At 35.5% G+C, this 23,063-nt stretch overlaps 4 protein-coding genes across 8 annotated transcripts; 2 read left to right on the forward strand and 2 right to left on the reverse strand.

Moving 5' to 3' along the window:
• The first annotated feature begins 1,513 nt into the window (after positions 1-1,513).
• Positions 1,514-4,916, forward strand: LOC140805136 (uncharacterized). The gene is made up of 8 exons (XM_073161337.1): positions 1,514-1,669; positions 1,747-1,849; positions 1,934-2,038; positions 2,965-3,050; positions 3,130-3,353; positions 3,481-3,661; positions 4,156-4,336; positions 4,434-4,916. Exons 1-8 carry the CDS (start codon positions 1,611-1,613, stop codon positions 4,737-4,739), a joined length of 1,245 nt encoding a protein of 414 aa, XP_073017438.1. The 5' UTR covers positions 1,514-1,610; the 3' UTR covers positions 4,740-4,916.
• A 1,985-nt stretch (positions 4,917-6,901) lies between these two features.
• On the reverse strand, positions 6,902-7,909 carry LOC140805304 (small ribosomal subunit protein eS17-like). The gene is made up of 2 exons (XM_073161567.1): positions 7,345-7,909; positions 6,902-7,038 (listed from the first exon to the last, which is right to left on the reverse strand). Exon 1 carries the CDS (start codon positions 7,797-7,799, stop codon positions 7,371-7,373), a length of 429 nt encoding a protein of 142 aa, XP_073017668.1. The 5' UTR covers positions 7,800-7,909; the 3' UTR covers positions 6,902-7,038; positions 7,345-7,370.
• Positions 7,910-9,253: 1,344 nt separating this feature from the next.
• On the reverse strand, positions 9,254-17,841 carry LOC140804146 (probable UDP-N-acetylglucosamine--peptide N-acetylglucosaminyltransferase SPINDLY). Of its 5 annotated transcripts, none has more exons than XM_073159976.1 (18): positions 17,477-17,840; positions 16,653-17,093; positions 15,352-15,513; positions 15,074-15,249; positions 14,899-14,974; positions 14,335-14,463; positions 13,982-14,101; positions 13,828-13,896; positions 13,653-13,734; positions 13,140-13,234; positions 12,744-12,808; positions 11,830-12,028; positions 11,443-11,637; positions 10,946-11,040; positions 10,703-10,838; positions 10,378-10,595; positions 10,099-10,226; positions 9,254-9,986 (listed from the first exon to the last, which is right to left on the reverse strand). In XM_073159976.1, exons 2-18 carry the CDS (start codon positions 17,052-17,054, stop codon positions 9,499-9,501), a joined length of 2,835 nt encoding a protein of 944 aa, XP_073016077.1. In that variant the 5' UTR covers positions 17,055-17,093; positions 17,477-17,840; the 3' UTR covers positions 9,254-9,498. The 5 variants fall into 5 exon arrangements, with proteins under 5 accessions (XP_073016077.1, XP_073016079.1, XP_073016078.1 ...); XM_073159977.1 differs by having other exon boundaries at positions 9,255-9,986; positions 16,653-17,036; positions 17,477-17,839; XM_073159975.1 differs by having other exon boundaries at positions 9,255-9,986; positions 16,653-17,080; positions 17,477-17,839.
• Positions 17,842-19,672: 1,831 nt separating this feature from the next.
• Positions 19,673-21,083, forward strand: LOC140804193 (uncharacterized). The gene has a single exon (XM_073160046.1). It carries the CDS (start codon positions 19,742-19,744, stop codon positions 21,011-21,013), a length of 1,272 nt encoding a protein of 423 aa, XP_073016147.1. The 5' UTR covers positions 19,673-19,741; the 3' UTR covers positions 21,014-21,083.
• The last annotated feature ends 1,980 nt before the right edge of the window (positions 21,084-23,063 follow it).

Here is a 23,063-nt window from a genome sequence, read left to right on the forward strand (position 1 = left end):
TTTGTATGTTGTATCCCACCAAACCTCATCACCACGTCAACTTGAAAGAAGAACAATCAAGTTAGTTCGTGGTCACCAGTTTCTTTAAGGGAAACAATTAAATATTTGTTCACTTAATTTTCTTTTTTAGCAAATATTGTGTGAGACGTTTCACTGGTAGTATTTTATGAGACAGATTTTTTATTTAGGTCATTCATAAAAAAATATTCATTTTATGCTAAGAGTATTAGCTTTTATTGTGAATATCGGTAGGATTGACCTGTATCACATATAAAGATTAGTGAGATCGTTTTACAAGAGACCACCTCTTTTCTTTTTGAAACCAATAAAAAAAATATTGCCCATATGCAATTAATTTCTTGTTGCATTTTCCTATGAGGGCTTTAATTACCCAATAATAATATAATCGCCACATCTATTATTTGAGGTGGTCCAACTCCACCTGCGGTCCAAATCTAACTTTCCTACGCCCATGGTTTTATAAAATAAAATATACTCTTCGTCCCAAATATAAATATAAATTTTCAATATATAATCCAATATTTATATCTAATATTATTTTATCAACCTATCACATTCCTTAAATACATTTCCTATTTCCAAGAAGTTTTAAATTAAATTACTAATTAAATTTTCTCTGTAAAATTTGTTTTTCTAATAATTTTCTCTTAAATTTACAATTTCATTCAATTTTGGTGGATGTATTTATTGTATAATGTGGAGTCAACATTTGTTTATGAAGTTGGAATAATTCAAAATCAAGTAAAGAAATCATTTAATATAGCTTCATTGGTGCGACATGCTATCACAAAATAAAAAAAAAAAAAAAAAACTCATTGATTAGTGCAACCAGTCAAGATTAATAAGCAGACAAAGTCTTAATTAAATCATGTGTATTAAATTTGAAATTAAACATCCAATAATTGAACTAGTCAAAACGATTTTTAAAATGTAACTATATTTTCATTGAGAGAAACCAAATAATAAAAAAATCATGTTTTTACAACGACTATGACTCGTATACATTAATGGCGAAGAGAGAAACCAAGATGGGACGATTATGCATGATTTTGAACTTTATTTTTGTTTTTACAGTAAATCTTGTAATAATTGATACAAAACTTGTAATTTTATTGAGATATATCAATTATTACAAGATTTACTAACCGCGAAAGAAATTCGCTATTCTTTCACACAAAAAATGAATGGTAGTAAGATGGTTGCGTTTGGAATTAGATTTAGATTTGAGGGAGTATTTGAAAAGATGATTTAAAATAATTTTATATTGAGATGAATTTAAAATATATTAAAAAATAAATGAATTTGTTATTCATCAAATGTCCACGGGCCTTTATGTCTGGGCAACCCGTTTGCTACAGATTAGATGTAACTTTTGACTGTCCATGACAAAGCCCAATAAATGATATGGGCCGGTCTTATGAAATCGGGCCCATTCCTTCTGAGAATTTGGAAATTTGACTACCAAACAAAGCCTAATTAAAATGGTGAGTAGGCACTACAGCTCATCACTTGGCCATGACTGGATAGTGGATATCATAGAGAATTAATCGAAAATGGCGATTGGGAATTAACCAGAAGAGTTCGGAGAAATGGGCAATTCTGGATCATCGTCTTCCGCCACCGATCCTCGCTTTGCTTCAGCTTCCAGGTTTCCTTCTCGAATTCCAAAGATTTCTTCGTGGCATAGCTTCTCTTTCTGAATGTTTCTGTATTTGATAATTATAGAGCTTTTACTCAGAAGGGATTGGAAGATTTGAGATCGCTATTTAACTCACTCGCTGCCAAATCAAAAAGCAATGGAAACTACGTTTCTCCTCCAGTTCTAAAGGTTCCTTTTGTACCTGATCTTTTAGCACACCATGTTACTCTTCTCTTTCTGTCTCATTTATGTGAACAAAACTTGCATGCCTAGGCATATATTGGGATTGACGGGCCTCTCGGGGATAGAGTATTTTACCTGGTTTCGCAAAAACGGAGGGATCAGAAGCTTACTTTCGAAGACCTGGTTATTGCAAAGGTAAATTTAAATCATTTTCATTCACATTCCCGTTTATGGTTGCATATCAATGAACAATGAACTATCAGCTACTATTTCAAGGGGAAAACATAAGAAGAAAGATTCAGTTCTGCTACTTCTTTGCCACTTTGGTTTCAAGCAATTTTTTCAAAGCTTCCGTGAGTGGATATGGGTGTGATTCGATGCAGAATACTAGATGAAGCATGATTGAGTTAAAATTCATTGAAGAATTTCGTTTGGTGGTGGTGGTGGTTGTTTGAATTGGCTTAAAAAAATTTAAGGATTTTAATACTATTGTGGTTTATGAAATGTGGAAAATTGAAAGTAGTTGAAGAAGTTGTAAGTAAACTCCTTGTGCTCATCTCAAGCCCTCCGGCCTATGTCTACTTACTTTGATAGTACGATCCAATGCGTTAAGAAAATATAACAAATAAATAAACAAAAACCTTTCTAACTGACCAAGGAGAAGAAATCATAAAACATTTCTAAATTCCTGTTGGCAATTTTGTAGAACAAAGCACAATCAGTGTCCGCTAGAATAAGCACCTGGAGACTTAAAAAGAGAAAATGTAGAATGTGTGTTGTGTGGAAGGGGTGATGGTTAGTGTAGATTTTTTTTTTTCACAAACAGCTACAAAGTAAAGATTAATTATTGGAAGTCTTCAGAACTTCTATAGAGATCGATGCTGTTGAAGAATATTCAAGAACACATTGCTGCAGCGAAAAGATTTTGGGTTACGGTTTTCAGCCATTTAGCAGCGAATCAATTTTTGAAAAAAAATATGTTTTTGAAATAGCTTAATTGGATTGGTTAAGAATATAGAAGTTTTAAATTTCTTTGGATCTATGACCATTTGAAAGGCACACACATTCTTATATTTCACGAATAATTATGACTTGAATTTGTGCTTGATTCTTAATATTAGGGAACATATGAGAAGGGGACAAATGATGATATTGATGAGTTCATTTACCAACTATTAGATGTTTCTGATGATGGAATCGTGGGAAGGTAAATTAGTGGGTGGTTTATCATCGTTGAATTGTTTTCTATGGGTTTTTTCTTTCAATGATACTTTTGATTATGGCAGGTCTGATCTTGAAGCTGTTCTAACCACCATGCTTGATAACATATTTCATAAATCTTACTCTTCTGAGCCCAAAGCAGGATCTTGTCTGGAAATTATGGAGGCTTTCATCCCTGATGTGAATTCTACGAATGATGAAATGTCTTTTGAAGATTTCAGAAAATGGTGTGCCTTTCTGCCATCAGTCAGGAAATTTCTTTGCTGCTTGCTGATGCCATTCGATTCAGGTATCTCATAGCTGGTTATATTCCCCACTCTTTAGTATTAATTATCTATTTTATGGAATATGACAATCACATCACCTTGACTGACCAGTGGTTATGGCGTTTCTCACATATTATTTCTTCTTTGAAGGTTCTCAAATTCCACAACTACTGCACGAGGATCACATTGATCCTAGTTTGATACTGTTGAGGAAGGAATATGCTTGGCATATTGGAGGAGCACTGCCCCAATATGAACTGGAAGAGTGGAAGCTTTTGTATCATAGTGCTGTTCATGGTTTAAGTTTCAGCACATTTTTGGGCAATATACCGTGAGTAGCTCTATAACGAAAACAAATTGCTTCTTTTATGAACATGTAGGTTATAATTGCCATCTAGATGTCATTTTAGGGTTAGAGTTTGGTCATTTACATGGTGCTTGATTTGTGTGGATACGAGCTTGGATGTGAGAGTTTTGTCATACTATGTATTTTAGTTCATAAATTTTGTGAGAGGGATGATTCATGGGTCAAAAATCCTTGAGATGACTGTTTTTCTGCCATTACACATCCGGGCCGACATGATTTCTTTCATATACTTGTTTTTATGTGATCAGATTTGTGGTATAGTCTTTCTTTTAAATTTTAATTAATCCTGAAATTCGTTATTGCCTCCAAGCTGATTTGCCTATGCTAGCCATTGCAGTTCGAAATATTTAGGCATGCCTGTTTTCTGTTTGTAGATATCTGTTGTCAGGACAAAAAGTTGCTGCTACTTTCTTTTAATAAGGTGGAATGGGTAATTGTTCCAATTGAACTGCCTGCAGAGATGATGGACCAACTCTGTTGATCATTAAAGATAAAGAAGGTTACATCTATGGAGGCTATGCTTCTCAACCATGGGAAAGACACGGCGATTTTTTTGGGGATATGAAATCTTTTCTTTTTCAACTGCACCCCAAAGCTTCAATTTTCCGGCCAACCGGAGCAAATAATAACATACAGTGGGTAAGTCCTAGGATCTCTCCCATAAAGTAAAATCCAGTTCTGATAGAAACATATTGTTTTGTGGTTATTATATTCTTAAAAATCCTTGTATTTGCAGTGTGCTGTAAATTTCAGTTCGGACAGCATTCCTAATGGCATAGGTTTTGGAGGGCGTGCGAATCATTTTGGCATGTTCATCTCCGCAAGCTTCGATCAAGGCCAGACCTTTTCCTGCACCACATTTGGCAGTCCATGCCTATCCAAGACAAGTCGTGTATACCCGGAAGTAATAGAATGCTGGGGAGTGATCCCAAGAAGGGCTGATCAAGACAGGCCTGAGGTGTTGAAAGGTACGGTACTGGAAAGGTTTAAAGAAGATCGCCATATGCTCAACATGGTCGGAATTGCTAATTCGAGCGAGTAGTCAACATCTTGGTTGTGCTTATGCAACTATCCGCCATACTTATTTTTTTGGGGGGGAGCCCTGCACTCTTTTATACTTGAAAATTTGGGGGTGAAACAATGCATTACTCTTGGGAATTTTTCAGGACATAATAAATTGTACACATTAAGACAAGTATATTCATTGTTAATATTTGTTGATTTTTTTTTTGAAAAAATAACATACTTTTATAAAGTTAGATTCCGGTGACTTTTATAAAAAATCTCACGTATTTCTAAATATTTACACGTATTATTGAACATACTTTTATAAAGTTAGATTCCGGTGACTTTTATAAAATCTCATGTATTTCTAAATAGAGTAGGACTCACGTGAGATCGTCTCACGGATCTCAATCTGTGAGATAGGTCAACTGTGCCCATATTCACAATAAAAAGTAACACTCTTAGAATAAAAAAGTAATACTTTTTCATGGATTATCAAAATAAAGATTTGTCTCACAAAATACGACTCGTGAGCCTGTCTCACACAAGTTTTTACCTTCTAAATATTTACACATAATATGGAACATTTATTTATTAAGATTTTTATGGATATTTGTAAATTTTCACATAAAATCTTATAACCTATGAATTTTGTAATTTATGTTTTTTTTTTGTTTTTTTAACTTTAAAATATTTTTATCTATCATTACAATTTTTGTTGATTTAATTTACAAAAAATATAAATAAATCAATACTAAATTTATTATAATTAGTTTTTTTATCAATTCAACATGTTTATTTAATTAATATTGATATTTTAAAAAATATGTAACAATAATTTTCAATATCAATAAATAATCAAACTTAAAATAATATTATTAATGTTAACTAAATTTTTGTATAAAAAATATATCAATTTTATTTTTCACAATATAATAAAAAAATAACATAATTAGTCACACATGAATAGAGAATAAATATAATAAAATATTTATGATTAGTTAGCTTTATAAAAAATTTAATATATTTGATTTATTATAACTATCTTTATATATTTGCTAATAAATTTTTATATTCAAGTGAATAAAATATTTTAAAAATCAGACGCAAATTTTGAGTTATAATCAAAATTAAGATATAAATTAATTAAAATTATAAAAAACACAATTACACATAAAATATTATATAAAAATTAATAAAAAACTAAAATTTAGTTATTAAAATAAATTATTATTTTCAATTTATAAACAAATAAAATATTATAATTTTTTTATGTTGTATAATAAATTTTTATTATAATTTTAAAGTTCACGAGATACTGTGACTAAAACAGTAAAACTTAAAAAACAAAATAAAAAATTTAATAATAACGATTTAAACTATTGTTAATAATAAAAAATATGTTTTTAAAAAATCCAAATAAAATAATAATACATGAATGAAAAAATGAATTCATTAATGTTTGTATTCATATTATTTTTAATAGAAATTAACACGTACTTTTGTTTGAGATATTTCTTGATATAAATTTTTTCTTAAAAACTTGTTTTTCTAAACTTTTATAAGAGTACATAAAAATCTACATTAAATACTTTTAAATTTTTAAACTCCACACAAATCATTAAAAATCTAAACACAGAAATCATTAAAAAATCTAAACCAATACACCGCTAAGACCCTTATAAATGACCGACTTTCGTCAAAGAAAGATATTTTTTTGCAAAACATATCAACGAACAAAGTAGGATTTAATGAAACAACAATGCTCATTTTCTCAACAAGGGTATTGCAAATTTGTTTCGAGGAAATTCACACCACACCACCGAGGTTTTTTGGGTCCAAGAAAGCGTTGAGAAACTTGTACGAGTAATTGAACCGCAGCAGTTCTTCAAAGAAGTCCAAAGATTCAAACTTTGTCCAACTCACCATTGAAGTCCAAAGGTAATGTATAGACAAATATAAGGTCCTTTGATCAATAAAAGAACAGGGATTTCCTAGAATTTCAACAATAAACTAGCAATCACAATTAACTAGGAATCGTAGCGAGTAAAATGGAGGCTATGAGTTGCGTGATAAATAAACAAATTCGCAGGTTCCCGAACAAAATAACAAATAAGTAACAATAGAACAAGCTGCAGGATAAACAACAGAATAACTTGCCCAAACAAATCCAGTCAAAGTAGCGTGAGAAACCTATTATCTTCAGCAAAGAAAGCACATTACAAACACATACACAAGACAAACACAGCAATAATCAACATCTCCAAACTCAATAGGTAACAACCAATAACTCCAAACTCAATAGGTTCCAGCAGGATAATCAGGCATCAGCACAGCTGCAAGTCAAGCAATAGCAAGATTTTGGATTTCAAACAAAATTATTAGCAACATTGCACATAACAAGTAATCAAAGTCACAATCAAACAACACAAACTAAATTTCAAAGCTACCAATTATATTGAATAACATAAAGAGAAGCTTAACTATAAAAAATGCAAAATGTGAAACATTAAAAACACAAAAAAAAAAAAAAACTTGTCTCAAATTCCCAAATGCAGTCTAATATATAGTCCCTTGATGCAACATTGAGCAAAAATTAACAGCAAAGCATCACCGAATAACAATTAAAATAGAAAAGAAACCTCCAAGAAAAGCCTTTTCCTTCCTCTTAGTATCTCCTTCCACCGCCACGGCCGTAGTTCACCGGTGGCGCAACATTGATGGGTCCCTGATCCTCTCTAAGAACAACACCAGGGAGCTCCTTCATCCCCATGGACTCCAACAAATCAACAGTTTCCTGGTCAACCTCAATGCGGTCAATCTTAATCGCTGATTCATCGGGCACAAAATCCATTCGGCGCTCGCGTTCCTCCTCCTGAAGCTTCAGCGAGATACCACGAACGGATCCCTTCTGGATCCGCTTCATCAAATGAGTGGAGAAACCAGCTATCTTATTGCGGAGGCGCTTCGAGGGAATGATGGCCACCTCCTCCAGAATCTTCTTGTTGGTGTGGAAATCAAGTGTCATTTTCGAATAGTACTTCTCGATCACTTGCCGGGACGACTTCTTCACTGTCTTCGTACGAACACGACCCATTTTTGCCGATGTATAGCCGGTGAGAAATGCCGCCGCGGATGGTTGAGGGGAGCAGAAGTGGTAAGGATTAGGGTTTGCCAAATAATAGCTTTGGATCAAACTATATAACGGGGAAATGGGCTTCGCTGGGGTTTAATGAATCCAATTATGGGCATTTGCACATATACCCTCGTAGTTTTTTTATTCCGCAATCACCCCCTTAAATTCTAAATTTTCTTCAATAAAAATTAATGATAAATTCTAAATCTGATGATTTTTGTCCTTTCCTTGTCAAGTTGTTTTCTAGTTTATCAAGTCACTGCAAGAAAAGAAATTCAACTTATTTTACAATTTTTGTAAAACAACAATAATTCAAGAGTTTCTTAGGTTCCTAATGAATATGATTCTCTGCCCGCTCAAAGCTACTTGGATCATCACTTCCCACAAGCATATATCAACGTCGCCAGCTCCGAGATCCCACCCGCCCTTTCCTTCCTGTGTCTTCTTTTCCTTTCGTCAACGCCGGGAAACATAGCTACAGTGGTTCACTGTCGCAGAACGGAAAAAGCAGCTGACATAACAAAGTTAATGACAAATGAGTGATTCATTTTGTAATTAAATCGACATTGCATCTTTGCACTCGTTACTTGGAAAAATTATCTGTGGGAAAACAATAGCATGCGCATGATTAATTGATGATATATAACATAATATTCAGCACATGATATATTTACTTTAATAACTGTATTTTAATATGTGTGACAATTTGATTGGTTGGTGGCAGACAATGATTTATTGACGTGTCAATGCTATAGCTCCTGACTGGTTTCATTTTTTAAAAAAAATTGGAAAAAATATATTCAAATGGAGACACTTGCAGTGCTCCTATGATGCTCTAAACATAACACATTCATGGATCTGTCCCGTTTGTTAATTTTTATCATCATCGTCATTCGTCCAATAGATGAGTGTTATTTCATTGATTAACATTAAGATGAATACAGTAAATGGACATAATATCGAAACTGATATTAAATGATTGGTCAACTAATCATTATAGAGAAGTCAAATATATCATAAGTATGGATATTATTTGTGCGTATTTTTACATGATCAATCAACTAATAAAGTGTAATTTTGTTAAAGCTATTTTCTGATCCACTAATAAAGTGGAGCAGTACGTATAGACTTGGTTGTTTTTTGTTCAAAATACTAAGTTTTGTGATCATAATTGTCGTTAGCACGTCGGAGACTAAATTTATATTCCACATCAAAAACACATTTAGCCATTAGCATGATTGGTAACTCTGTGCCTCTGCATTGAGCTTAAAAATTAATGTTTATGCTAGAAATAAATTGTTTTTAGAAATATGTTTCGGAGTATAGCAACAGACGAATGAGAAAATAAAATAGAAATTGGCGCAGAAACCAGACATCAAAATCAATGTTGTGACTTCATGGATTTTTTTTAAAATAAAAGCACGATTTTATACATTAGAGAAGAAACCCCATTACAACCAACGGGGTGGCAGAATTGCATTAATATATCCCAGCACAAGCCCTTGGCTTAACACTTTCATATTCCTACACTAACTTTTATACCTTCACCAAATACAAATATCTATTTGAGTAGTTCCTATCAATTCATCTAAGCAATTTCAGCCCAAATTCTACCAGAGCACCATCCCAAATACGGTGCGTCGTAATTCACAAGGCACCTTCAATTCAAGGAATTATTGAACATTTCACGGTCAGCGCGACTTGCCTTGGTTGTTGGTTGTTCTCCTCGATGACTCGTTTCTTCTCGATTTGAAGTGCTGAAAGAGGAAGATGGCTCCATGATAAACCCATTGGTCCTGATGGTGGGTTGTGCAAGGGGATCATTTCCAGAGATATTTATCTTTGCTGGGTCAATGAATATAACAGCTGGATCTCCCTTGACATTTTCTTGTGAATGAATGTCCTGTTTCTGTTGCAACATTTCAATATGCCTCAAAGATGGCACGTCATCCTTGCAGTATCTCTGCCACATGTACCGGTAGGCTGACTCTAGGCCTCTTGTGAATTTTGATCCATCACATAAGGGGGATTTGAGCATGAGATTTCGCAGGCTCATTCTCAGGCTTGAGAGGGCCGGTATATCAGAGGATAACTGTAAAGCCAGCTGGACGTATTCCTCTTCATTCTTGGCGACTAAATTGCTCAATCCTGAAAGTATTAATCACCACACAATCTGATTTATCCAACCAATTTATAACATTTTCAAAGGGTGCGGTGCTAGCCTGCTTGTATAATTATGTTTGAGGGGAAAAATACATACCAACTGTGTCGAGGAGACTTACACCAACGTTATGAGCATGAACTTGACCTGCCATTGCAATACATGGAACTCCCATGTATAGAGACTCGCATGTGGTAGTTGTACCCGCATAAGGAAAGGTATCCAAGCTAGAAATAGAAAGAGTTTTGTCACTCGCATCAAGAAAAATGTGATTCATTTTTAAAAAATCTAGCAATAGAAGCTGGACTAGCAAGGAGTGAGAAGCAAAACTGCAAACTTTATTATCCCAGCGACCATATGACAGAAAAAAGATGATACCTGATGTCCATTAAAGAGTATGCTTGCATATGATCATGGTTGAGAAGAATTAAAGGCAGAAGATCAACCCGTTGTGATTCTAAACCCAGCTTTTCCAACATCGAAAGAAATTGAAGTCTCACACTTTCAGAGCAAAAGGGCTTGCACTTCACAATAAGCCGAGAATTTGGAACTGCACATAAAATCCTTGCCCAGACTTGAAGCACTCCAGGTGTTATCTGATGTATTTGAAAATTTTTGAAAAAAAGAGGAGAGAGAGAAGACATCATTTCACTAATAAATGTGAAATGCTTAGTGAAAACACTTGCTCCACTTTTATTAATACCTTTGCAAGATTGTTGAAGCTACCAAAAGTAAGAAAGCCATTGGATTGGGCAGGAGTTGGACACACTGGCCCTGCTTCTAGTGAAGGAGTGTAACAAAGGAAGGACTCTTGTAATCGAACTAACTCTTCAACATGTCTGGCATCCATGGAAGAATTGCACCGAATTTTAATCCAAACTAAAACAAGTACTCAACTTTGGAACCAATAAAGAAAAATTCAAAGAAAGTTGACGAAACCAGTTACTTTTGTTTTGTATCAGGGGGGTCAGCGAGAGCATCAGTGATTCTATAATCAATGGTAGGCAAACCAGTTGTATTCGGGTAACCAATCCAAGTCACCTAAAGCGCCAAGTCATTCAGAATCACAGATTGAGTAAATAGCAGGGGAAAAAGATAAATCCCGTCAAAATCCAATAGTTACACATGTTATACTGGTCACTTGCTAATCATCACGCTAAGATTATGGTATCAACGTCTTTAAAAAGTCAGAAGAAAGATAGATTTAGTAGAAGGAACTGAAGAGGACAAGGAACTACAGCATTGGCCAAAATTTGACTTAAACATGGCTAACAGAGAGTTATCCATCGATTATGGCTTCAAAATGTATGAAAAACTTGTTCATATCCATCTTCATATCCATCCAAAAGACATAATACCAAAAGTTCTCAAACTCAATTTTGAATTCCAGTTTCCCAAAACCATAAAAGCAGAAAAATGGAGTCAGCTATCGCTCAGAGATACCTGAACAGGCGCAGGTCGGCAAGCCATCATCCCCAACTTGTTGTTCGCAGTATGGCCAGTAAGTTCCACCAAGATATCAATTTCATCTTCCCTAACCATACTTGCAACTTTTTTCTCGCCAATACCATAAATGTCTCTCCACTTCCCTCCATGCTTTAGGACTCTGTCTCGGAACCTGCTAGTTTTTGCATCTGCCTGCGTCTCGCAAAAGGAAAAGCTCAAAAGTAAGAATCACAATTGAGAATCTATATTTGCTTTTGAATTGTTAACGCATGACCAGAAACTAATTGGCCGTCCGAAAAAACCAACACACTAATGTATTCAGTAAAACTGACCAGAAACTCAAATACTTTGGGTTAGGGATCGGAGAAGGCGATGTAGCCGTACCTTTACAACTGCTGAGTAAACAACCACCTTGTAGTTCACATAGTCGTGATAAATCAGTGGTGCTTCAATGAAATATGACACAGAATGGGTAAAATAATCAGGAGAGACATATCCAATCACAATTGGCCTTTCTGGATCCTTAGGGTTGTCCCATGAAGTATACTGTGGAAACAGTCTCATAAAGCGCATACCCCAATCCCTGCAATTGCATTTTTCAAATCAGAGTAACCCTAAAATAAAAAATTGCACATGCTACCAAACATCAAAAGGATAATCCAGCCTATCGTGATGTTAACTAGAGATATAAGTTCAGTCTCATGTAAAATGTTATCATACAGAAAAAATGCATACATAAACACGTGTGCCAACTACACTTGAATAAACACAGAGGTACACATCAATTCAAGGTCATAATACAAAAGATTTATTAATTGTTAAGAATCACAAAAGGCCACTAAAATTGAATTATTACGACACCTATCATCAACTCAAAGATTAAATAGTTCTTACTACATTGTCACTGAATAAAACATACCCCACAAAAAGAAGAGAATTGAAAGATTGACCATTTTTTTTCTCCGACCACCCTTATTTCCACTAATACTGTACACCAGATTCTCTAAGAGTCGAGGGGATTGCTAAATGTGCTTTCAATGTTGTTGCAAAATGTATGGGAGGAGCTTCATTAAGCAGAAAGAAATCATGCATTGAAGAACATACTACTGAATGCAAAAGCCTGAGTTCACAGAAATCTACAGATCTAACGCTATTCAAACATTAATATGCCACTTGAAACTACAACAGATATCGAGAACTAACCATTTATCACAATGTGAAAAATTGATAGTTGCAGCACTTGAATGTCAATCTTATTGAAATAACATAAATTGTAAAAATATGGCCAGATGCTTGACCTGTGAGCCTCATATAACTTGTCATCGCTACTCTTGTTTATGTAGTTCATGGCAAGCAGACGATTCTGCAAGATATTAGTAAGGTGATACTAGGAATTCGAATAACTAAAGAAACAATAGATCCATCGCAAATGTAATCCAAGCAGAACTTTTATTATTAGGACAAGTAATCAACATTATTTTGAATGGTCGGTATAGAAAGAACGCCATCCAAATACCCATTAACTAGTCAAAACCAGATAAAATCAGAATACAGATCACCAGAAATAAAGAGCCACATTCTGATGCTAGAAAAAAAGATAAAAAAACCACAAATTGATCCATGACGATCACATGCAAATTGCAAAGCCTCGCCACATGATTTTACTAATTACTTTAACAACCTAACAGAATAACCTGGCCTGCATTGCGTGAATCAGGATCTATTTTGAGGCAATGCTCGTATGCTTCAATTGCCAGAGATATGTTCCCAGCATCCCTGTAGAGAACCCCTGCGGAATAAAAAATTACAAATTCAATGCCACACAGCAGTATGGCTGCTAAGAAAGGGATTCCAAAATTTCCAAAAGGAAAGCAATAGATTTCAACATCCAGCTCAGTTGATAGTCTGATGACCTACTAGATAATTCTAAGCATGATTATGAACAATGCTAGGTGAAGACCAACCAGGAATATGAGTAGGTTATGTTCTCGCAACATCCACTGATGCACATACATAAAAAAAACATTATTGACATTTACCCATACAAATCCAAATTATTATTTCCCTTTCATGGGAAGTAATTTTAGAAGTATCAATCTTTGGGTGAAATCATCAAGTGTCCAAAATAAGCAACAAACTTAATACGATGGCGCCGTAAACCAAACAATTTTTTTTTACATTCCAGTAGAAGTAAAGATGGAAAGGACCTAAATTATTATATGCTTCTGCATAGGTAGGGTTGGCAACTATAGCTTTCTCAATCATGCTTGCAGCAGCATCCATTTTACCCTGTATATAGTGACAGAGGTACAATTTTACCAACCAGACATGTCTACCATCAAAAAAAGAAAAGAAATATGAAGAGAACTACAGACACAGAACCTGGACGGTATACACCACTCCAAGATTGTTTAATGACTGGGAAAAGTTTGGTTTGATCGACAATGCCATCTGTAAATACATATATGTATTATACCAATAAAAGATAAACATGTGAGATATTTCATGAAGAAATAATTACTGGAGCCAAACTTGCCTGATAACACTCTACTGCTTTATCGAGGTTATCTCGATCTTTGTATATCACTCCTAAATTGTTACATGCCTCTGCACAATGGGGATTGAAGTGGAAAGCAAGTTCATAAAATACAATGGCCTGCATAAATAGGATGTTTTAATCATATACATAAATTATAATCAGAAGATACACCACTCATTTAAAATTTAAAAGCTAAAACCACAATGCTAAAAATACAAATATTAAAAAAAAATCCAAGTGATGTGTCTTATTCAAGATTATCATCTCAAAATAGCTGCCAGCATTGCAAGAACAATTTGGCTTTCGGCAGTAAAAGGGCAAAGATGTCCATGTATTTTATTTTCAATTACCATGTCAAACTTCAGCATTTCTCCATATGCAACTCCAAGATTGTACATGGCATCAGCATAATGCCAGTTATAATACAGAGCTTTCTTATACAACGCCACACCATGACTGATGTCACCCTCCAATTTAACCTGCAAAGCAGCAACCTCCAAAGTACTCAATCAGATAATATCATTTAATATGTGGCTATCACAACTTCATTCAAAGATCCCATTTGATTAACTGATAGAGAACAGGAACTGAAAACAGCCTTGTGAGACCCGAGACTCTAAATGAAAAATATTTTAACCTAAACTGCAAATCATGACATATCATAATGGAGTCGAAAGAGTTTCAGTTTGCCAGCATTTTAACATCAACCATTGAGGAAATATATGATCATCATTCTTCAGTTAAATGCCCAAAAAATGGAAAAGGAAAAAGCAATCATTTAGGACGAAAGGAAGACGAGGAAAAAGCAATCATTTAGGATGAAAGGATAATGAAACAGACTAATCATTTAAATTCGTAAAAATCTGTTGGATTTGATTAAAGACATAAATGAGTAAAAAATATCTAGAAATCACCTTCGTGCCTAAATCAGTTAATGCAATAGCCATGTTGTTTTTTGCAATCTCAAAGTTTGGGGAGACAGCCAGGCACCTGTATACAAATTAAGCAACAGAATTCAGTGCATATTTTGGAGTAAAGTAAAATCTAGTAAATTAATTAAAAGATGGTAAATAGTAGTAATCTGCTAACCTCTCATAACAAGCAATAGCTGACTCCAGATCCCCTCGATTTTTGTAGATGACACCCATATTGCAATATGCTTCAGCATACATGGGTCTCTCGATTGCAGCTTTTTCATAACAACTGAGGGCCATGTCATATTGCATCATTTCTGAATAGACGACACCCAGATTATAATATGCTGGCTACACATGAAAAGGAGGGGAGAGTTAAAATTAAAATGCCCGTGCAGAAAGGTTGAAATTCATTAGAAATCACAAAACGGAAACCATGAAACATGGAATTACAGCATAGTGTGGATCAATTTTGATGGCTTCATAATACTTTTGTATTCCCTCCTGAGTGCTACCAGCCAGCTTCAAGCTTGTTCCAAGATCTGTTAATACAATTGCCAAACATTCCGTGGCTAGCTTGAACGAAGGATCAGCCTTTAGAGCTTTCTGATGCATCTGTATTGCAGGCATCTTATAAATATGAAACAAAGCCTAGTATTCACAGCTTGAGGCAAGCTCCAATTGCAAAGACAATGACTACAAGCTTTTCAAAGTAATGGTCCAAACATCCAATAGTATTCAGGAGCTTCCCAACTACAACTCGAAAGAGAACATAATTATGCAGTTACACACAACCGAGAAGGAAAATTTTTTTCCCATCACAAGCAAATGATAAGTTTTTGTTCTTAAATCAACAAATTGTACCAAGAGAATTAATCGGGAGAAATTTATTTTCCAAATGAGAAAAGGATATAAAATCCATTTTTGTGCATTTATAATCAATCACACAGAGAGCAAAGAATACAGTAAAAGGCTAAAACAATTTATAATGAATGTTTGTATAATGAAAGTGACTGATAACAACTGGATTCGACATAAGAGGGTGAAAAGAACATTCTACCCATCAATTGGGAAGAGGTAAAACATCTGGTTCCAAATGCCCACGAAAAATAAGGTTCCATACAGACAGATATTTATAAAATGTTTTTTACAAAAAGATATAAAAATTGTTTTAAGAATAAATATCTGTTTGGGCAACTATTCTACAAGAATGTTCTTCTTTTAAAAAATGTTTGAACAACTTTCTCTATTGTTCTAAAACATCAAAAAATACATCACTAGTTCTTTAAAAACTATACTTGAAAAACAGTTTTTAAATATTTTCATAAACTTTTTACAAAAATAGATTTTTAAACACATACTTTAAGTTTTTTTTTTTCATTTGTAAAGCACTGAAAACGTTTTTGAAGTACTTGTCTGAATAGAGCCTAAAATATTGGGAGGAGAAGCAACTGAAACATGATCTCAACATGGAAAAAACAGCAGGGCTGGGGAATAAACATAGGGTCATGAATTAGCATAAATTACATGTTTTTATTGTGCTTATCCCATAATTCGAAAATATATCAATTCAATTTTTTTTAGAACTTACTAGTTTTTACACTGAGTACAAATTTTGTCTTACACCAATTAACCAAACACAAGTATCAGATTCAAGCAAGATCAGCATCCACATTTAATGTGGCAACCAAAACAAAATTGGAAAAGTGACATGTTGCAACAGTCAAGCAGCACCAACAGTTGGGCTATCGTACCTCAGCAGCCTCCACCAGTCTACCCTCGTCTTTAAACAAAATCCCACAATGTGTGAGAGCAAATGCATTTTGGGGTTCCAAACGAATTGCTTCGGTAAAACTTTCACATGCAAGGCTACCCAAGTTCTGCATCTGCAGGCAAATTCCTTTGCCAATGTGAGCTTCAACATTTTCACTATCCTTTTCCAACACGCTCTCATAAAAAGCAAGTGCATCCACAAACTTATTCCTAGAGCGAAGAATGTCTGCATAGGATAGGGCATTTTTCCCCTGAAGACTTTTTCTGACAAGGCCATTGCCCAGAGGGCTTCTGGTTTCAGGAGAAGGCTGCGCTGGATAAACCTGACCATCAAGTGGTTCTTCTCTTTTTTCCTCGCCAAGATCCTTTTCAGTTGACCCCATTCAAGTAAATAAAAAACTTCAGACTCCTAAAACAAGACACTGCACAGTAAGAAACAGACAAGACTATAACAAACCATTACAATAGCTACGTATCTTTGATACAAACTCAAATATAATTCCTTCCGCCATGCCCGAACCCAGTAACTGGGACGCAAGCACTGGGTTTTCAAGATGGGAAAATAAATTTAACTTGGACGAGTAATTTTCAAAAGTCGGTAGCTTTGGCACCAAAATAGAGTCAATAGCCTCCTCGGTAAACAAGAGAAACCGGGTTCCATGCAGGAATTAAATTACATTTACTCCAGATAACTATACATCAAGTTTTTAGTGTCGTTCCTCACCCATCTCACTTGGTCTGTCCTGAGTTTCACCAACGAAAATAACTGCAACTTACCATAAAAAAACAGAGCGAAACTCCTTACCTAAATTAATAGTGCAGAAACTAGGTTTCCCCTTCACTTCCCAACACAAGTGCCTAAAAGCTGCATAATTGGGAGAAAGGGGGAGGCGGCACAACAAGGAGGAGGAATCGAGTTCGGTTCAAAAGACGTAAGCTTCCCTTCCCAAAAATTGAAATCCCAAAGCAATCACTTCATACCATCACAATTGGTTGCTTCCATTTTACTCAAAGACAAAAGGGCTGAGCAGAAATCAGACTCAGAATCAAAGGGCTTCGCCCGCGGAACAGCCAAAATTTAGTTTTCGTGGATCAGACCTCATGCGAGTGAAAAATATTTGTCCCGTACCTGATCAATACAAGAGAAGAGGGAAAAATATGCAAAGAATGCATCTTTCCTAAGCAATAAAAGTTTATAGCTATTCGATTTTTTTTTTATATTTTATAATAGTTTAGTGGTCAATGTAAACAATTTTAAAAATTTTTATGATATTCAAATTTAATTTTTAACAACTTTGCAAAAATCTAGATAAATTCAAAATGAATAAACTTTTGATTACTTCATATAATTCATGAAGGATAATAAGCAAGGACTGAGATAAAGTTATTTAATTCAATTTAAAATTTTGAATGAATATTTAATTCAGAATATCTCAAAATCACTTGTTTAATTTCATTTCTTTTAAAAATTGTATCGATGTAAATACTAGATAATCCATTATTTTATATTTCATATATTTTTTCTTTTTTTTGTATTTTTTTAAAAACATATTTTTCTATTGATAACAATAGTTTAAATATGAATATTTAAAATCGTTCATTTTATTTTTCGATTTATTGACAAAATTTTGTGAAAATATTTAAAAAAAACTACAGTCGAAAACCATAACTCCAGAAAAATATGTTATTTAAATAAAAATCGATAAATCTCTGCAAGAAAACCATGGAAGCGACTGTTCAAGTTTGTGGGAACTGTCTTGCTGGCTGTCCTTTACAATGCTAAAAATTCTACCGACACAGCTTACCAGAAGCCCACTAACAATAGTGGCCAACTCTTGGGCCCTTTAGACCACTGCCTAATCTCAGGCCCAAAGACCTAAAACCACCCCGTCTATGTAAGCACTTCATCTTCTCGGATCTCCGCACTCCAATTCTTGGAAATTAGGGTTCTTCGACGGTAGTTGCACTGCTTATATTCGCATATCCGTAATAACCTTTTTTAAGTTCGATTATCTTCAAATCTTTGCGTAAGTGTTGTAAGTTGTCTCACATCGATTGGATAAAATACATGTAAGTTGCATATATGGACTTGGATAATCCATATACGTAAGTGTTGTAAGTTGTCTCATATCGGTTGGATAAAATACATGTAAGTTGCATATATGGACTTGGATAATCCATATATGTAAATCTCACATGGTTTTTGAATCGATAATTTTTATTCAACCTTTTGAGTTCTTAAAAAATTTTGAGACTTATAATCGTTTTAATTGGAATTAATCAATGTGGCTCCGATCGAATAGAGCTTTTGTTTTCATTTATGCTTCAAATTCTTTAATAAATTGGAAGAAATAAATAAATGACTCATGAATTGGATTTTCTACTTAAATTGAAACTATCTAGATTTATCAAGTGAATACTACCTAAAGGACAAAAAAATCGTTATCGGCACGTTTGAATGAGTATATTATGGATAAATCTCTACCAATATAGTTTTATTTTTGTTTAGTATATTTCAGACTAATTCACAAAAAAATAATTATGTTATCTATGCTCTTCATTTTTTTCTCGGATGAAATTCATTATAAAATATTGAAAATATGGTATTAATATATGATATTTGAATATAAAATATTTCAGATATGATATTAATATATATATATATATTTTTTTTAGTATTCAAACGTGTATAATAAATATTGGTTTTAATTACACATCTTTTAAAAATATGGTACTAATATATGATATTCGAGTATAAAATGTTTCAGATCTTGTATTGATATATGATTTTTAATCAATCAAACATGTATAATAAGTATTGAAATTAACTACACATGTTTTTTTTTTTTTTTTTAAATATGGGAAAATAGTTAAAAGGTTTTTCTAGGGTTTCTCCTAGGTTTCCTCCTACTTCATGTGGGTTTTCTTCGTTTGATCATTACCTTTGTGTTGATCTGGACGTCCAACTTTCCAAAATCCGGCCATGGAACCGGATGATATAGCCCGACTAATCGAAGAAATAAAAATATCTAGAGATAAGGAACCAAGAATTACGTTAAATGAGGATGAAATGCGCTTCGGTGAGGAGCGTATTGCAAATTGCTTGGCCGCAAAGGTAATATCTCCCAAATCTATCAACAAGGAGACGTTCAAAGTGCAAATCCCTCGCATCCTACAAGCGAGGCGCAGAATTGAAACTCAATCTATGGGTGATAATACATTTGTTCTAGAGTTCTCATCTGCCCTTGACCGTCGCAGAGCGTTGATGGGTGGCCCATGGAACTTCTTCCGCGACCTGGTGGTATTTAAAGAACTCCAGGGATTACAACAACCACGATCAATCAATTTCAGTGAAATATCAGTTTGGGTGCAATGCCATAATCTTCCGATCGCGTTCATGCACCGTAGTATTCTGGAAAAAATTGGCTCCCAGATTGGTAACATTGAGGAAATGGATGGTGGGGAGAATGAGACTTTCTTGGGAAGTTTCGTTAGGATTCGAGTGCGAATCAATATCACACAGCCCCTAAAAAAGTTTATTCGCATCGGCAAGGAAGGAGATCTCGAAGACAACATTATCCTCCTGACATATGAGAGGCTGCCTGATTTCTGCTATGCCTGTGGCCGTATAGGTCACTCGTATCGAGAGTGTGAAAAGGCCTCAGTGAAAGAGGGGAAACTAGAGTATGGGATATGGCTACGTGCGACGATAACTAACGGTGCGCGTAAGAGCAAAGTAAACACCTCGCCACATAAAAATACTGGAAAGCGTGAAAGCCAGTCAAAGTTTGGGAACGAAGGTGAAGGCATGGCAGGGTCTTCTCAAGAACACATTTCTGAAAATGAATCTGACCGAAGCCTGGCCATTGTGGAATTTACAGAACGACTTCACTCAGTCAGCAATGGTGAGATAACTGAAATCTTGAAGCACAACAATGGGAAGATGCAACAAGGACTCGTTGTTAATAATAAAAGCGAGAAATCTGCACAAAAGTCACCACTGAAAGCAGAAGCTCGTGTAACTCGGATGGATACTATGCACGAGGATATCCCAATTCCAAACAAAGGAAAAGAAATAGTTTCTGAATTTGTGACTGTGGTTGAGGAGGCTGAGAAAAAAGTAATGAGTAGCTTACTGTCATGGAAGAGACGAGCAAGGGGAAGTCCAAACAGAACACGATTAGTTTCCTCTGACAACACAAAATCATTGGGGAAGAAACGGAAGGAACAAGAAGTTGTTCTTGACCTACATGCTACCGATGGTCTACGGGAAAAGAAAATGAAGATATCTGATCTAAACCAAACGGCGGTGGTTGCGATGCAACCCCGCCGACAACAATGAATTGCGTGGTTTGGAATGCCCGAGGGCTTGGGAACCAACGGGCATTCCGGGAACTCAAACGGCTTGTTGCCGAAAAGAAGCCCTCCCTCCTTTTTCTATGTGAAACTAGGAGGAGAAACGTCAATATTGCACAATGGAAGATGTTACTCGATTTTGATGGATGCTTTATAGTGGATTGTATTGGTCGTAGTGGGGGTTTGTGTCTACTCTGGAAAAAGCCGATGAATGTCTCAGTTAATTCGTTTTCTCAAGGCCACATTGATAGTACAGTAAGTGAAGGACACAAAATCTGGAGGTTTTCGGGCTTCTATGGTCATCCCGAAACTTCCCTCAGACATCAATCTTGGAAGCTCCTTAGTAGGCTTGCAGGAATTCAAGAACTCAAGAATCTGCCATGGCTAGTAGGAGGAGACTTTAACGAAATATGTTTTGACAGCGAGAAATGGGGTGGTAATCTCCGGCCTTCAACACAGATGCAAGATTTCAGGGAGGCTCTCTCGGACTGTGAGCTTCAAGATTTGCACTGTACTGGAGAAGTATTTACATGGGCCAACCGAAGATCAGGAAACCAACTAATCCTCGAGAGGCTGGACCGTTTTGTGGGTCGATTGAATGGAGAATGCTTTACCCAACAGCGTCTGTCAATTCCCTGGAATTCTTCCACTCAGACCATAGACCTCTGTGTCTTCAGCTGGGTACCCAGAATATTCAAGGAACTCAAAATGCTTCCAACCGAAAGTTCACCCCCCGTTTTGAGGCTGCTTGGTTGCGTGAACCAGAGTGCATGGACAAAGTACTAGAGGGATGGCGCCCTTATGATACTCAGTTGAGCCTCATGGACAGAAACTGGGACTGTTTAGAAACTCTCCATCATTGGGCTGAGCATAAACTTCGTGCGCTGCCTAAGAAAATTAAAGAAAAGAGATCAAAGCTCAACGCTCTAAAGCGCCAGGCGAACTGGCCCCATTCCATGCAGCAGGTTTATAATCTTGAGACTGAATTAGAGAAGCTTTGTACGCAGGAAGAGGAATATTGGCGGCAACGGAGCCGTGTAGATTGGCTTGAAGGGGGTGATAGAAATTCCAAGTTCTTCCACTCGAGAGCTTTCTCTAGAAAGCAGATTAATGCTATAAGAGGGCTGGTCACTTCACATGGTGATCTCTGCACGGAACCCGAGGGTATAGCTGAGGTGGTTGTTGATTATTTTACCAATCTTTTTGAAACTGATGATCCCTCCCCTGTAGACATGCTTCCTGTTATTGATTGTGTAGATGCTAAAGTCTCTAACCAGATGAATACATTACTTTGTGTCCCATTCATACCGGGCGAGGTGAAGAAAGCGCTCTTTGATATGCACCCAGATAAATCACCAGGCCCGGATGGCATGTCTGCCCTTTTCTACCAGAAGTGTTGGCACCTTATTGGGGGAGAGGTGACCTCGGCTGTCTTGGATGTCCTTAACAATGGAGCTCCTCTTGAATCTTGGAATAAAACAATTATTACTCTCATCCCAAAAGTTAAAGAGCCTCTCCTTGTGAAGGAGTTTAGACCTATCAGCTTGTGTAACGTATGCTATAAAATAGTTGCCAAAGCGTTGACTAATCGGCTGAAATTTGTCATGAACCACATTATTGACGAATCCCAAAGCGCTTTTATCCCAGGAAGACTGATCTCAGACAATATAATGGTAGGGTATGAAGTGATCCATTGGATGCGGAGTAGGAAAGTGGGTAAATGTGGGTATGCTGCACTGAAGCTTGATATGAGCAAGGCGTACGATAGGGTTGAATGGTGCTTCCTTGAAGCAATGATGGTTAAGATGGGATTCGCCTTGACATGGATCGAGAAGATTATGCGGTGTATCACATCTGTCTCTTACACATTCCGGATAAATCAAGAAAACTATGGGAATTTGGTTCCTAAAAGAGGAATTAGACAAGGAGACCCCCTCTCTCCGTACCTATTTGTGATATGTGCTCATGGTTTCTCCTCGGTTTTGTCGTCTTTCCAAAGGCGGGATCGGTTCAAAAGAATCAGTATCGCTAGGTCA

This window comes from Primulina eburnea, chromosome 11 (assembly GCF_022965805.1).
Source record: "Primulina eburnea isolate SZY01 chromosome 11, ASM2296580v1, whole genome shotgun sequence".
In the NCBI taxonomy this organism is placed as follows: Eukaryota; Viridiplantae; Streptophyta; class Magnoliopsida; order Lamiales; family Gesneriaceae; genus Primulina; species Primulina eburnea.